Here is a 16912-nt window from a genome sequence, read left to right as displayed (position 1 = left end):
AAAAAATTCATATGGACGGGCTTTAAGTTATGAAAAAAATAAATATAGAGTAGACATAATTCTCACAGATCTTATACCATATTCTAACTAATCCTCGTCCAATCAAAAGATAGAATCTACATCTCTATTCCCGTATTACAATATGGCAAAGAATCCCCAATATCAGTTAATTGATGGTGATATATTTGATTTAACATTTAGAAAAACCGAATGTTTGTATCTGCCAACAATGTAATTGTGTAGCACTGAAAACGCACGGGCTGGCTAAAGAGATAGCCAACATGTTTGGGTTATACGCAAACTCTTATGCGCGTCGTAAAGGAAAGTACACAAACATTGCCGATCCTCAATCAAGAGGAGTACCTGGATCTCTCGAGGTTTGTAAAGGTACTCCCTGTGTGGCGAATCTCTTTAGTCAGTATATGTATGGAAAGCCAGGACAATATAACGTTTCAGTTAAAGATGATGATTTGATGAAAGGTATCACCTTGGATACATATGATACACGTGAAGAATATATGTGTACTTGTCTGGATAATTTGTTAGAGATCTTAGCAAATAATCATGCTGACATAGATACGGTTGTCTTTCCATATAAGATAGGCTGCGAATTAGCTGGTGGCAATTGGACACGATATGTAGAAATGATAAATAATTTTGCTGACAAGTTTATGAAATTGAAAAATACTAACCATGTAATTATAGTTAAAAAAGATTATGATCGCGCAAAGAAACCAAGAATTACAGATGAATCGGATTCCTGTGATTTTAGTTATGCTGATACCACTGATTCATGTCCTAATGGAGATGATTGAGAAATTAAATATAACATATAATAGCGCTTGACTGGTTCTCAACCATTGGCATTGTTTGACATTTCTGTGACTGGTTCTCAACCATTGGCATTGTTTGACATTTCTGGAATTACAATAATTTTAACTCTTGCAAATATACAATATGAAATTATTAATTATCTAAAATATATAACAATCACAGTGATACGCTATCTCTGTAAATAGATCAGATAAATATATACTAGATGAGTAAGTGAACCAGCAAGCATCATTGAATAATATTTCTCATTATTGTGTAAATATAAGGGTTTGTTGTAGAAATACCCGAATGAACATTGATACAGATTATTCTTAAGGATCACTTTCATTTTGATCAATGTAATAGTTGTAAAGAAGTCAGCTAGAGTTCAAATAAAATCTTGCATCAATTGCATTATTACGCTTAACTGATCTTGAGGTCATCAAAGATGTAAATTTAACCTCCTTAAAACCGTCTAAACAGATTTTAGATTTTTTTTATTGCAGATACAAGAGTTGTGTATTAAATTTTATGTAAAGAAAAAGATAAATATACAACTGGTAAATCTTTAGAAAAGGTATGTCTTATAATGGAAAGTAAAAGACACTTTCATCATTTTTTTTTATTTAGTATTCAATCTAAGATGTAATGTAATTAATAAAGTTGGTATATATAGTATTACATATTAAAATATATAAACAAATGATTGACTTGTTTTTATTACCCATCTGTATCATTTTCTTTATTTAAAAGATTTTGCTCGAGCCTCCCCAATCCACATTTTATAGACCTACCATACTGGTTAATCTCTTTTTTTTTTTCACGTAAATTCCCTATTCTATATTCAAGTGATGATAGAAGTCCCATGATTTCCGCTAAAAATGTCTCTATATGGTCAGTCATAGAATTCTCCAAATACCCAGCCTCATTACCATATTGATCATGGGTATCTGAATCCATAGAGCTACTATCGGAATATTCACTGTAAACATTAGAAGCAACGGTATTATTACTTGAATCAGATTTTACAGAGATGATTGATTCATCATCATCATCATCATCATTATTTATAGATTCTTCCATACCAGATATGGAATAACGTCTCGATTTGATTTTTTGAGATATATCCTTTTGTTTTTGTTGTTGTTTTCTCTTTAAAACGCTCATGATAATTTATTGTATATTGTATATCTACTAACAAGTTCTTTGTTCTTAATGGTATAGTATTATTAGTATATGTTCTCTTCTATATAAAAATATATACATATACAATACATCTTTTCATACTTAAAGGTATGTTTTGAAAAAGAAAAAAAAAAATATTACAATATTTTGTAAATATTAATGTATAATACATATATGAAAAAAATATATGTATTATACATTAATATTTACAAGTGTCGTTAACAAGTTTTTACATAAAATTGTAATAAATATACTTCTCTCAACATTTCTTGATCTTCGTTCTTCTTGTTTTTCATAACTTTCCAATTGTTTATCTTGAATCACAATAGTCTCAATATCTTTTATTTTATTTTGTTCTTTTAACGATTCTGTGCTTTCTATTTTCATTATCATATTTTCAAGAATTTCAGTATTTTTACTATAACTCCTTTGATTGTAATCGTATTGTGAATTACATATCTGACATAATGCTGTTTCCCAAAACTTACAAGGTAAAGAACTTGAAGAATTTTTTAAAAGAGATGGTTTAAACAAGGGCAAACTTCTCCAGAACCACGGTGAGTGACTGTTTGTATTATTATTATTATTATTATTTACATTCTTATTAGTTACTGAAGATGATAACACACCATTCTCGCTAGAGAGGTAATATCGTGCATCCCACTCTTCTAGTGAAGCAAGCCCCGGGGTGCTCAAATTATCCTGATGTATTACTTTGAGATTATATAAGGGGTGTACTATATATGGATTATTCTTTAATGGACCGTCAATTAAAATGTTAATATCAAGATCATTTACATCAGTATCATGTTTGGTGGTGCTGTCGCTAGTACATGATGTACGAGTTGTTTTATGGGTATCATTCATAACAGTAACAAAACCATCATCGAAAATATCATGTATAGTTGTTCTCAATTGTATTATACGTTCTATAGCTTTAATTTTTAATCGTATAATTATTCCATCCTTACTTTCTATCTCGGTGATAGGATTAAGGGTATTAGGTGGAACTATCAATGCTGTCTTTAAAAGATAATTTTCAGATAAATAGTCCTTGATCGGTAGCTGATGAATCAATCTCTTGGTGTAGGGCCAAGAATAAATATGTTCATCCATCCATTTAGTGTCAAACAAAAAGACTGGTATGCTTTCTAAAAGTTCCATTGTATTGATATATATTTCCTTTGTGTGAGTCCAATCATCTTGTAATTTATTTGAAGATGAAAATAATTCATAAATATTCAAAAATACCTTTGCGACATAAGCGTATATATTCAATGTGTTCTCCAATTCTAACCAGGTGTCTTGTATAGAATATATGGGTGGTAATTCGTAAACACATGTTACATTATCATACCAGGTAGATTTAATACTTCTTGCACATTTTAAATGGGCCTTTATATGGAGACAAATGTGGAATACATCTTTTAAAGGAATAATATATTTCGAGAGTATATCTTCAATAATTTTGTTTACTAGATTTATGGGGTAATCTGCAAATTCACTCATCCAAATACTGTGAAATGAATCAATAGAATACCCGGTCTGTTCGCGTTCTTTTACCCACGGGTCGTCTTTATCATTTTTATCGGGTGGATTCCCGATGATATTTTTTAGGGGTCTTTTTCTCCTAGTACTTGGAAATATCGAGGAAATTGTTTCAATTGAAAATGGTATATCATCATCAATTATATGTAAACATCCGTCATTGGGGATGAGTTTAGTCGTATTGTAGTGATCTATATTTACTTTAGTAACCCCAAAACTTGGTACTGCCCCCTAGATTTCTGTTCTGTCCCTCGCAAGGAGCGTTAAGTCGGGGTGACCACGTGACTTGCCAGTTTTAACGTCACCTTTTATTTATTTTGTAGCGTATTATTTTTAAAGTTCATTTTAATAAGTTCTATGTAATTCATTCTTTTATTTCATCTATGCACTTTTTTATGTTCCTTTTGTTTCGTTTTAATTTCTTTTAAATGATTTGATTTTTGTCCTTTACTTTTGCACTTTTAATGTTCGTGTGATATTTTATAGCTTTAGTTGTTTAGGTTTTAACTTCGTGTTTGTAAGGTCCAGCTAATAAGAAGTATTTAAAGGGTTTTAGTAATTATTTTTTAAAGTAAAATCGAACCAGAGGCTAGGCAATCGCCTCTGGCGATTGCCATTGTTGACATCGTCGCCATATTTTTAAGAAAACGGCAGATACTCTTTTTACGTGCTAGCCTCTGGATTTGTACTGCAAGGCCCACCTTACCCTCCAGTTTTATTAAGTTAAGTAGAGTGTTGATTTTGGATTACAAGGCAAAAGGGCGGACATTATTTGAAGAATAATGCTTTGTTTTAATAGTATTTAAACTTGTTATGCTGGACCGTTTTTAGTGCTTATTTTTATTTCATTTTAGTATTGCTTATTTTGTTCAGTTTTACTTTTGTGCTTTTTGTTCAGTTTTAGTATTTCCCTTTTATGTTCAGTTGCTTTTATGTCAATTCTAATTTCTGTTCTTTTATGTTCTTGTTTGCTCATTTTTATTTAATAAATGTAGACCTTTTATTTGCATTTCTAACATAACCTTTGATAAGCTATATTGGCTACCCCAATTGATTTAAAATTACATGATATGAAATGAATAACCCGATGGGTATTAGTGAAACACTACAACCCAAATAATGGTGGCAGCTTGGGGATTTGCAGTTTGCTTGGTCGACGGTTCCAGAGCCGGTTTTTAGTTGTTTGTTTTGAGTATCTGACCGCACTTTTAGTTGTAATCATGCAACAACTGGTTTTATTGAGTTTTTGTTTTATGTAACATTGCACATTGTTTTATGTTCAGTTTTTAATGAATTTTATGTTTTCGTTTTGTATTTTCTTTTGGTTTTACAGTATTTCATTCCAAGTATGTCCACGTTTTGTGTTTCGTTTAATTTTATTACCTTGCATGTTTTAAATAAGTTATGTTGTGGTGTATATTTGTATTTTTGCTTTGGTCTTTTTTATTTTGATTGTTTTATGATTTTGTAATGTTTTACCCTGTTATTACTTTGTGTATTTTGTGACTGACTTTTACTCTAATCCATTTTATGCATTTCGTTTGTTATACATTTGTGATGCCCATGAACTTTGAAAGTGTTCCTGTATAATCCTGGTGTTGTAACATTTTTCTTTTGTAGGTTGTAATTGTAGGCATGATCCTTTTGTAAGTTTTCTTTCAAGGCAGCAGCTCCAGTGCCATCGAAAAGGTGCTAATTAAATGAGGCAGGCAGTGAGCAAAACCAAGGAAAATTAAAGAACGATAATTGTTTCAGGTTTGCTGATCTCCTACATGCAGTTCGTGCTGATTTTTTTTTTATTACATTTCCATATAAACTAATCCCTCTGACAGCTTTTGGTGACGGAATATGGGTGAGCCGAGCAAGAAGAAGGGAACAATGACGACCCCTAACAGTCAGCGAGATGAGTCTCAGGGAAACTGAGGGAGCAAGTGCCCAATTGGCACCAATCCAAGCACAGCAACCCATGCAAGCTCTTTTAGAGGACTTAGTTAGTCAGATGAGAGAGTTGCGTTCTGAGGTAAGGGAAATGCACAGCCGAAATGATAACTTAGCTACAGAGTGTGCTGCATTACGGCAGATTGTCAATAGACAGGTCACAGATCCAGCCCGTGAGCCTCTGCAGTCTGTCACTGATACAGACTTTGAGTCGGATCATGAAGCCGAACGGATCCTGAGGAGGCCCAAAGCCCTCAAACTGTAATTCGAACTAATTCCAGTAATAATAGACCTGACCCCTCAGATACTGGGGAACCTATTGCCTAGATTCCCACCTCAGCATGCCACTTTAGCTCCAATGACGTTTGCTGAACCTCGTGCACACATCCCATTGTTTGAGGCAAAAACGCCCGCTTCCAATCCTCTACAAAGGAATAATGAGGTAGATCACTGGATTCGTCAGATCGAGTTGCAGCTGGCCGGTGATGCCTCTAGAATTAGAGCTGCAAGGATCCATTGCCGCGGGAATGCAGAAAGGGTAATCAATTCAACACTTTTTGATGGTATAGTTGACTGGCAGCAGTTTTCTTTACGCATTAGGCATAAGTTTTGCGGCACCACAACTGCCTCAGAATTTCTCCGTCAACTTTCAGACAAGCGGCTGCGTGAACACCAAAGTCCTCAAGATTTGCTACTGGAAATTGAAGGTGCTGTATTGTCTGGCTGGCGAGATTTACCAGGCATAACTGATAAGCCTAAAGAACTTATTAGGAGAACTTTTGTTGAAGCTTTGCCATTTTGGTTGCAAGAAAGTGTTGCTGGCCAAGAAAATGGTACTTTAGAAGATCTTGCCGCTGTAGTGACCGGTGTTTGGAGTATTCGTCAGAGAGCTAGATCTGGTAGTTCCAGATATAAGTTTACTCCCATCTCAACTTCTCTCCATCATACAGGTTCACCTGAGGTAACAACAGCTGCAGTTGGAGACCGCCCATACTGTGCATTCCATCGTCAAAGAGGACACACGACACGTGATTGCCATGAAAAACCTAAGGGTTTTGTCTGTTGGCGATGTGGAGAAGCTGGACATGGTCGGAGAAATTGTCCCTTTTCAGAAAGTCAGGCCAGAGAGCGAGTCCGTACTGACCCTGACACCTTGCCAACGGCTCGAAGTAGGAATGTATCCAAGAGTAAGGCAGGAAGACCCATGGTCAATGTACAGGTAAATGGTATAAGATTGCGATGCTTAATAGATACTGGCAGTGAAGTTACGCTCCTAAAAGCATCTATACGTAATAAGATCCATTTAAAGCAGATCCATGAATCTCGGAAGCTACTTGCAGGTGTGTCTGGGAAGGAGCTTAATGTAATTGGAGAGTCTGATGTTCGGATTCAACTTAACGTGGACAAATCCTTTTCACATCGAGTGTGTGTCGTCAATGGCATTAACTTTCCGGGTGATATGCTCATCGGCATGGATGTCCTGAGACGCGCAAGCCATGCACTAGTGCATAAGAAATTCCCTCCTCAGAACTTCCTTTTATTTGATGGAGTTAAGCTCCCTGTTCTATTTACAGACTGTCCAAGCCTCCAGATTACCGTTGTAAGCAAAGGTACCCCCGGAATCACTTCAAAAATTGCCAAAGACACTCCTAAAGCTCGAGTATGTTCATCCATCACAATCCAACCAAAGGCAGGAAGATTTGTCCCAGCTAAAGTACCTCCTGACTTTGCCAAGTCACCGACACTTCTGGTTGAACCGTCAGGTGATACAATTATTATGCCAAAAACTGTAGTTGCCCCAACCAACGGCATTATACCTCTTTGGGTTATTAATACAAGCAATAAACCACTGAGATTGAAAGGGGGCACATTGCTTGCAACCTTGTCTGATGTTCAATCCCTTATAACACCAGATGATGACTTACCTGTTGCCGCTCCGCCTGATGACCGCTTACCTGTTGCCGCTCCGCCTGATGACCGCTTACCTGTTGCCGCTCCGCCTGATGACCGCTTACCTGTTGACGCTCCACCTGATGACCGCTTACCTGTTGCCGCTCCGCCTGATGACCGCTTACCTGTTGCCGCTCCGCCTGATGACCGCTTACCTGTTGCCGCTCCGCCTGATGAACGCTTACCTGTTGCCGCTCCGCCTGATGACCGCTTACCTGTTGCTGTTCCACCCAGTGCCGCATCACCTATCCACAGCCGCTCAAATGTTGACTCCTCTACAAAGCCAGACACTCTCAAATGCCCAGTCGGTACATCAAGTAAGTTTGTGATGAGCACCGAGGTTCTAGATGAAGAATTTACTTTTGAGGATGATGAATTTGATGAACATTATGGACAACTAGATTTTGGATATGGTTCAGACGATTTTGATGTTTTCCCGGATTTCAACTTTGATCCCTTGCCAGAAGAGAATCTGCATGCCCAGCCAGGAAATGAGGATAGTGATTCCTTTGTGTCCACTGAACTACCTGGAAATATAACCACACAGACTGGTGCTACCGTGATTGGTGAATTGCAGGCTGGTGCTGTTACGGCCCCAGCACTTACCAACCTTCTTGCTCCTGCTAAAGATGGTACTTCTGAGAGGTTACCCCCTCTGGATCATTTGAGCGAACCAGATAGATCAAGGATACAAGGTCTATTGCAAAAGTTTTCTGGGCTCTTCACATCTGATACTATGGCCATAGGAACCATTCCTGGAATAACCCACCATATTCCTACAGGTGATGCACTACCTACTGTTACAAGACAGTGGAGACTACCACAAACTGCACGTAACACAATCCGTGAGCAATGTGATGCAATGGCTAAGGCAGGTGTCATTGAGCCTTCGACAAGTCCATGGCTCTCACCTGTTGTACTGGTAAGAAAGAAGGATGGAACAGTTAGGTTTTGTGTGGATTTCAGGACTATAAACGCCTTAACTACCTTTGATTCTTATCCACTTCCCCAAATCCAGCAGGTTATTGATGATCTCCATCAGAGCTGTATTTTCACTTCATTGGATGCTCGTTCAGCATATTGGGCCATCCCTGTTGAACCTACAGATCGTCCGAAAACGGCATTCAGTGATGGAGCAAGAGTGTGGCAATTTAACCGTATGCCATATGGACTAAAGACTGCCCCGCAAACCTTCCAAAGAACAATTAATATGGTTTTATCCTCTGTTTTAGGTCGTCATACAGCTGCATATTTGGACGATGTGGTCATTTTTAGTAGGAACATGGATGAGCACCTAATGCACCTGGATGAGACGCTTTCACTATTGCACAAAGCAGGATTATGTTTAAATCCTAATAAATGTGATATTGGTGTGCGGAAGTTTAAGTTCCTAGGATTTGAAGTTTCAGCTGAAGGCATACGACCTAATCCTGAGAAGTTGCAAGCCATTGCAGAGATGAGCCGGCCAAAAGATGTGAAGGGTGTCCGCAGATTCCTAGGTGCGGCTGGATTTTTTAGACGGCATATTGCTGGATTTGCTAAAATAGCTGCTCCACTTACATGTTTGACCAGAAAGAACACCAAATTTCTCTGGACACAGGAATGCCAACAGGCTTTTGATAATCTGAAATCTGCTCTGATTTCAGCTCCTGCTCTACAAAATCCTGACTATAACAAGGATTTCCAGATTCACTGTGATGCCTCCAAAGTTGCCATTGGAGCATGTCTGATGCAGCAAGACTCTCAGGGTGTGCCACATGCTGTGGCATACTTCTCGAGGAAGAAAAATGGGGCAGAATCCCGCTATAGTGCAACGGACAGCGAGGCACTTGCTGTTGTAGAGGCTGTAAGGGCTTTTGATCCTTATGTGTATGGGCGTAAGTTCACTGTTTACACAGATCACCGACCCCTTGTATATGTTTTTACAAGAAAGACTAAAAGTCCGAGGATGTCACGATGGTGCATAGAACTACAGCACTACAACTTTGACATTTTGTACAAAAAGGGGACGTTTCATCATGTTCCAGATATGATCTCACGAGCCACAACGGCTACCATTGCCGCAGCAGAAATTCTAGAGAATAATGACCCTGCAGTCTTGAGGAGTGAACAGCTGAAGGACCCTACCTGGCAACTGGCCATCAAATACTTAGAGGGAGGCCCAGTACCATCAACCAAGTTGCCCGCTTCTTTAGCAGAGTTTGAGATGGCCAATGGAGTACTCTATCATTTACAAGAGTCGAGTGATAAGATTCTCCGACGTGTTGTTGTTCCTAGACATCTGAGGGACTCTGCCTTACGTCTTTCACATGCCTCGCCCCTTGCCGCCCATCCTGGAATCTTTAGGACATATAACAAACTAAAATCTTTGTTCTTCTTTCAGAATATGCTGTCTTACACAAAGACGTTTGTCAAATCCTGCCAAAACTGCCAGTTAAAGAAAGGACATTCCTCTAGGAATGCCCCACTTGCTGCTGCACCAGAAGTGTCACGCCCTCTTGAGAGAGTATCGGCAGACCTGATCCAGCTACCCCTTTCTGAGAAGGGAAACCTTTATGTTTTAGTGATAGTAGACCAGTTGTCCCGATTTGTGGAGCTAGTTCCGCTCCCAGATAAGAGATCTGAGACTATTGCCACAGCTATCATTGATAATTTTATAACCGTTTATGGTCCTCCTTTGGAGTTGCAGGCAGATGGAGGAGCAGAATTTAATAACCAGCTTCTAGCTGCTGTGTGCCGAGAGCTCAAGATCAAATTCAAGATTACAGTGCCATATAACCCTAAATCTAACGGTATGGTTGAAAGAACCAACAGGGTGGTGAAGGAGGCACTGACTGCTCTATGTGACCATGCAACCTACTTCTGGGATGATATCCTTCCCCAGGTAAGGTTTGCACTGAACACTTCAATTCATCGATCGGTGATGGATCAACCATTGCACTTATTTCAGGGTCATGCTGTGGATATACCAATAGGGATGACTTTGAAACCGGTGTATGATGACGCTACCCCAGATATCTTACGGCATAAATTGCAATTAGCTTGGGCTGCTGCTCAGGAAGCAAGTAGAAGAGCTCGCACCGTATGGACTAAAGACTATGATAAGAAGGTGAGAAGATCACTGTCTTTAAAGGAAGGATCACTAGTCCTCACTAAGTTGCACAGGCGCACGAACACCCTTTCACCACGTTGGGAAGGACCTGCCCGTGTAATCAAGAAGTTGGGACCTGTTGTGTTTCTAGTGAGAAATTTATATGGTGAATCTCGTGACCGGAAGGCTCATATTAACTACATTAAACCCTACTTTCCAACACATGAGTTACACTTGCCTCATGAGGAAATGGACCTTGATGCAGATGACCCAGATGAAGTTGAGGATCCTATGTCAGTGGCTTTATTAGCAGCTTGTGCTCCTGAGCATAGTTTTCCATGCTGTACCGGTGAAGATGGAGAAGAAAAGACTCCATGTGTGTCCTAGATAATGACAGATAAGGAAAGCAGTGGCATAGTGTTTAGTGCAAATAAGTGACCACTCAGTGTCAGTGATGGTGAAATGTTGCCTGACCCTTTTCCAGAGAGTATTATCTGCAGTGTGCTGTTCTGCTGGTGTTGAAGCTTTTCACTTTTATTTGTTTCTCCATTTAATATTGTCTTGATCTGTTTTATTTCATTCATGTATATTTTTGTTCTTTAAGGTTTTGGCCGTGGAAGTATTTGGTGCAGTTTAAGTACTTATGAATGACGTGCTTCTTTTAGTTTTATGAAAGTTTTATGAGTTTTATGAAAGTTTTATGAGTTTTATGAAAGTTTTACGAGAGTTTTACGAGAGTTTTACCAGGTTTCCAGGTCGTCGATCCAGTATAAAAACTTTCTTGTACTATAAACAGAGCATGCTCTCTTTGATTAACTCCTGCCTGTCCTTGTGTCCCTAAACTGCACCCTACTTTTCAGACCCTGTCCTGTTTGAATGTGACTGCATGTGCTTCAGACCTGCTTGCTGGGAGCAGCTTTTCTAGTCCTACGCTGCCAAGCGAATTCCTGCTTGTATCTTGTTGCCCGCGCCAAAGCACCTGCCAATCCTAGGGTGGGCTCTGGTCAGCTTGAGAGGGACAATTGCGAGTAGAATCCCTCGTAATTTTTCGCTAGCCGGCAGCTTCGGACTCCATTGCCCGGGGGTGGTTGTAGTGATCTATATTTACTTTAGTAACCCCAAAACTTGGTACTGCCCCCTAGATTTCTGTTCTGTCCCTCGCAAGGAGCGTTAAGTCGGGGTGACCACGTGACTTGCCAGTTTTAACGTCACCTTTTATTTATTTTGTAGCGTATTATTTTTAAAGTTCATTTTAATAAGTTCTATGTAATTCATTCTTTTATTTCATCTATGCACTTTTTTATGTTCCTTTTGTTTCGTTTTAATTTCTTTTAAATGATTTGATTTTTGTCCTTTACTTTTGCACTTTTAATGTTCGTGTGATATTTTATAGCTTTAGTTGTTTAGGTTTTAACTTCGTGTTTGTAAGGTCCAGCTAATAAGAAGTATTTAAAGGGTTTTAGTAATTATTTTTTAAAGTAAAATCGAACCAGAGGCTAGGCAATCGCCTCTGGCGATTGCCATTGTTGACATCGTCGCCATATTTTTAAGAAAACGGCAGATACTCTTTTTACGTGCTAGCCTCTGGATTTGTACTGCAAGGCCCACCTTACCCTCCAGTTTTATTAAGTTAAGTAGAGTGTTGATTTTGGATTACAAGGCAAAAGGGCGGACATTATTTGAAGAATAATGCTTTGTTTTAATAGTATTTAAACTTGTTATGCTGGACCGTTTTTAGTGCTTATTTTTATTTCATTTTAGTATTGCTTATTTTGTTCAGTTTTACTTTTGTGCTTTTTGTTCAGTTTTAGTATTTCCCTTTTATGTTCAGTTGCTTTTATGTCAATTCTAATTTCTGTTCTTTTATGTTCTTGTTTGCTCATTTTTATTTAATAAATGTAGACCTTTTATTTGCATTTCTAACATAACCTTTGATAAGCTATATTGGCTACCCCAATTGATTTAAAATTACATGATATGAAATGAATAACCCGATGGGTATTAGTGAAACACTACAGTATCACTATTATAACTAAGGTTAGTTGAATAACTTTTTTGAATATTATCTAGAAAATAATCAGATAATCTTGACTCTCTGTCGTAATTTATCAGTTCAGTTTCCAATTGATTTATTATTTCTCTAAAGCGTTGAAGATCAACCTCTATTTTCTTTTCTTTGATGATACCTTCTAATGATTTTACAATTTCGTTAATAGACATAGGTTCTACTCGACCATATTCCTGTAACTGTTTTTTACCCTCATTAATATTTGTTTTCAGTATTAATAATAATTCTGATATTAACATGTATATAATTTCAGCAATCTTGTTATGGTGAAAAGTAATGTTTACTATTAACCGAGCAGTGTACGCGTCCTTAAAGATCTGTAGCGGATCTCCTACTCGCCAAGCATCCAGATTTATTTCAGCGGGAACATAGAGTCCTAAGTTTTTATTTTCCATATCTTTTTCTCTATCACTGGTTTTGGGTCTTTCATTAAGTCCATTCTTACTTTCTACACTTTGTTCGTCACCCCAACTACCTCTCTCTGCTTCTTCCAAAAGATATATTGATATATTTTTTACTGCTTCTTCAAAAACTGATATACTATTATTTTTGGCATTAAGTAATTCCAAGTTTAGAATTTTTATTTTGTTTGATATATTTTTATGATTATCCATTATTATAAAAAGAACACATATCAGGTTGAGATATTTAGTAATATAAAGAGTACCAGTTTTAGACTAATGTTGAATATATCACAATAAAACTTGTAGTGTAAAAAATATCAAACTGTTAATTTCATCAATAATTATTTTTTTTATCAATACACCTTACTGAATTAAAAATATTTTTCTTACCATGAAAGTTGACAGCACATTTTCATTTATACTTATATGGCTTTTAGCTATTCTATTGATAGCATTATTGTTAGTTTTCTTATTATATATAATATCATCAAATTATAAACATTCGAAAAATACCACTACTACAGTATCAGTTTATTCGGACGATAATGTGATATCTAACAAATATAGTATTAAAGATGACAACGTTCAAAATATGAATACACTTACTCGTGAGGTCGAATCATCCCAACTTGATGATTTTATAGATCAAGAAATAGAGTGCATTGTTAAAGATATAGAAAACGAGAAACATGCAAACTACATTGCCTCAAAAATTAGAGAGAGGATAAATCATGATGTTAATGACTATAATGTCGATGATAAGAATAAAAATATTGAATATGATAATAATAATAATAACAATACATCATCTTCTGTGATTACTCTTTTGTCTATTAAACAAATACATATACGTTTGTCGGAGAAGGGAGAAAATAAGGAAATAGTATCATTATCAGCTTTATATCTTACAAGGGCGAATATATCACAAGGTAGACTTCCAGTTGAAGTTAGAATAACGTTTTATAGAAAGAATGATAAAGAGAGACCTCTCGGTTACATGGATACGACTATTCGATCCTTGGGAAGGCCCATTATCCTGAAAGAAATCTCTCGATGTCTCATATATGGTGAAATCTATAGAGTGTGTATTAAATCAAAACAAGCTATATTCTATGATGATTTTGTTTACATACACAGTCCTTTCCCTGAAATGGTCCCTATATTGATATGCCAGGATGCAATTCTTTTAAAGTGTAATAAAAATCAAACAGCAAGTCTTTATGAAACGGTAAAATATAGTCCCGATCTCTTTAGTTTTAAATATCTGAATAATTTTCCCAATTTACTTCCGAACCTCGGTATAAAGGCTAATCAATTTAGCAATTTAGAACCTATACCAGGTAAGACATCTGGACACTGTCTTTTATATGCAGAGGATCCTATTCACTTTGACGGTTCACTCGCCTTTTCGGACAAATCAGACGGTATCGTGGATGCTGAATTGACATTAATAAAAAACTTGTCTAATCCTATAGAGTATTATATTTTACTAAAACGATTATCGGTAATCAATCATTCGTCTTCAAATATAAAAGGATGGATTATTAATCATAGGTCAAAAGATGGAGCCGAGTATAAACAGATATTTTCAGTAACAGCATGTATCGAAAAGTATTATTCTGATTCAAAAATAGAAATTAGACCGAGAGAAAGATTACGAGACCTAACAATAGAAAACAGTGTTACGGTTTGGAATACCGATGAAAAAATTGGTATAGAAACAGGTATAAACGATGCACTATTCGCGAATAGAAAGGTGAACGATATCGCCATTCCAAAAGATGCTTCATTTTTTCAAAGAAATCCTTATATAGTATTAGATAAAGAGACCGGAGAATGTGTTATGGTAACACTTCATTTTTTCGATCATGTTCCTCTCAATCCGAGGTGGGCTTTGAATCCGTGTCATTTTAATTCCCGGAACCACTTGCTGGTAATTAATCCGCAAAGAAAGAATCATCTTAGCCCCTATGTTTCAAATGTATTAATATATAAAGGAGAACCCGGAGGTGCTTCCTTTACCAGTCAACAGGGAGAATCTCATTGTTCCTCTGTTATCGTCGATAGAGGTAAGGATTTACCCTCATTATCTTTACCTATGGTATCGTTACCAGGGAAACAAACTTTTTGTGTTCATATCCAGCACAATGAACCAAGGAACGATAACATTTGTTATTCGTTAATTGAGAAATTCCCACGATCGCTGCCTCTCGAAACTCCACTTGATAACTCATCAAAATATATTTGTAAAATATATACAAGAATTCCTTCTTTAGAAATAGCTACAAAACTAACGACTAATAAAACATATGCAAATATAGGTCCGAATGATATAACTGGATTAAACAACCCCTATAGTGATCTTGCCAATATCATAGGTGGTGCTGATAAAGAGATCAAGACCTGTACAGTATTTGCAATAGGGTTTATGGAGTCTGATGGGTCCATTATTTCTGATACCATTGTACAGGCAATTCGCTCATCGTTACCGAATATTGTTTCTGTAACTGATACAAACGGTGTTGAAGTTGTTCGATCTAAAGACCTTATTGTTAACAATACAAGTGTATTGATTCTTTTAAAAAATATATACATTGATGGTTCATCTCAGAGATGGATATCTTCTACACCATTTGGACTAGGACCGTGCAAGACGAGCGGACGGTGCGGTATTTTGGGAAATTGGGTTCCCCTTTATACAGTTGATCATGTATTAAAAATATGTAAAGTGTTTCCATATAGATATGCTGATAATGTTAGCGCCAAAGGCTTTACTGTATATTTATCAAATACCTGTACATTTGGGCGTAGTGTATCCGCATCGAACATTTCGGAAGTTATTGCTTTATATCTCTCTCCAGAAATACAAGGCAAGAGAATTGTCTTAAATGCCATTACTGTAAGATGTAATACTGCTCAGGATGATGATGATCAATTAAAGAAGACAAAGATATTTTCAATACCATCCAAAGAGAGTATCGGAGGCGAAGCTGAAGGTGCAACTTCAATAATAATTCTCGATAGAGTAATTTATGCTTTAATGGCAATGGTGACAACAAATATTATAAGGGAAAAGCAACATTTTGCTAGATATGGTCTATTCACATCCGGATCTGCTACTCTAAGTGAACAGTTTGTAAAGAAACATAGAAATATAATGAACTAAATTATATATACTCTATTTTTAGGAATTATGAGATACATTATCATGTTCCATATGGTGAGTAGCACTCATCCTTCTATCAAAGGATTACAATATTACACAAGTCTTTATTGATTTTTTTTAAACAAACAAGAATAAGGAATTATCATCTAAAAGGATAATTAAAATCATACTACTTCATAATTGATATATTTATACGTATATTTATCAATTTACATACACATATATATTGTACTATAATGATAATAATAAAGGTAATAAATATGATGTAATATAACTTTTGTTATTTATTTCATCTTATATATTAGGACTCCAAGTAAAAGTATGGCTACAATGTTGCTACATAGACCAACATAAAAGGTGGCAAATGATATACGAGCATCATCAAAAAAACCAACTTTTAAAAAAACAATTGTAATAATTACCAAAAGTAAAAAGATGATAGTAATTAGTACATAGGGAAATCCTTTGATTCTGGAATTACTTTCATTACACATGTATGTTGTATCAGCTCTACTTCTTTCACCTCCTCTTTGATGTTCTCCTTCTCTGGTTGGTAATGGCATGGTTTTCATTTTTTTTGTTAATATGTATATTTCTTAATGAATAATTTATAAAGATATTGTCATTATATGTCTACCAAAAATACGTCAGAATTAAAATGATATATACATTGCTAGGTAGAGTAATAAAGATTTTTATTTATATATCGATTAGGAAAGTAAATATTTTTAGCATCTTTATAATAAATA

At 36.4% G+C, this 16912-nt stretch overlaps 1 protein-coding gene across 1 annotated transcript; it reads left to right on the top strand.

Moving 5' to 3' along the window:
* The first annotated feature begins 5498 nt into the window (after nucleotides 1–5498).
* LOC147466318 (uncharacterized) lies at nucleotides 5499–11579 on the top strand. Its single transcript, XM_086535663.1, has one exon. The coding sequence runs from the start codon at nucleotides 5843–5845 to the stop codon at nucleotides 10910–10912; it is 5070 nt and encodes a 1689-aa protein (XP_086391789.1). The 5' UTR covers nucleotides 5499–5842; the 3' UTR covers nucleotides 10913–11579.
* The last annotated feature ends 5333 nt before the right edge of the window (nucleotides 11580–16912 follow it).

The sequence above is a fragment of the Penaeus japonicus genome, unplaced genomic scaffold (assembly GCF_977035675.1).
Source record: "Penaeus japonicus unplaced genomic scaffold, GWHDUDI00000001_assembly GWHDUDI00001872, whole genome shotgun sequence".
Lineage (NCBI taxonomy): Eukaryota > Metazoa > Arthropoda > Malacostraca > Decapoda > Penaeidae > Penaeus > Penaeus japonicus.
This window is presented reverse-complemented; position numbering and strand designations above follow the sequence as displayed.

What these genes read in the sequence shown, in the direction of transcription:
- LOC147466318 (XM_086535663.1), top strand. Translation starts at nt 5,843, where the DNA reads ATGACGTTTGCTGAACCTCGTGCACACATCCCATTGTTTGAGGCAAAA.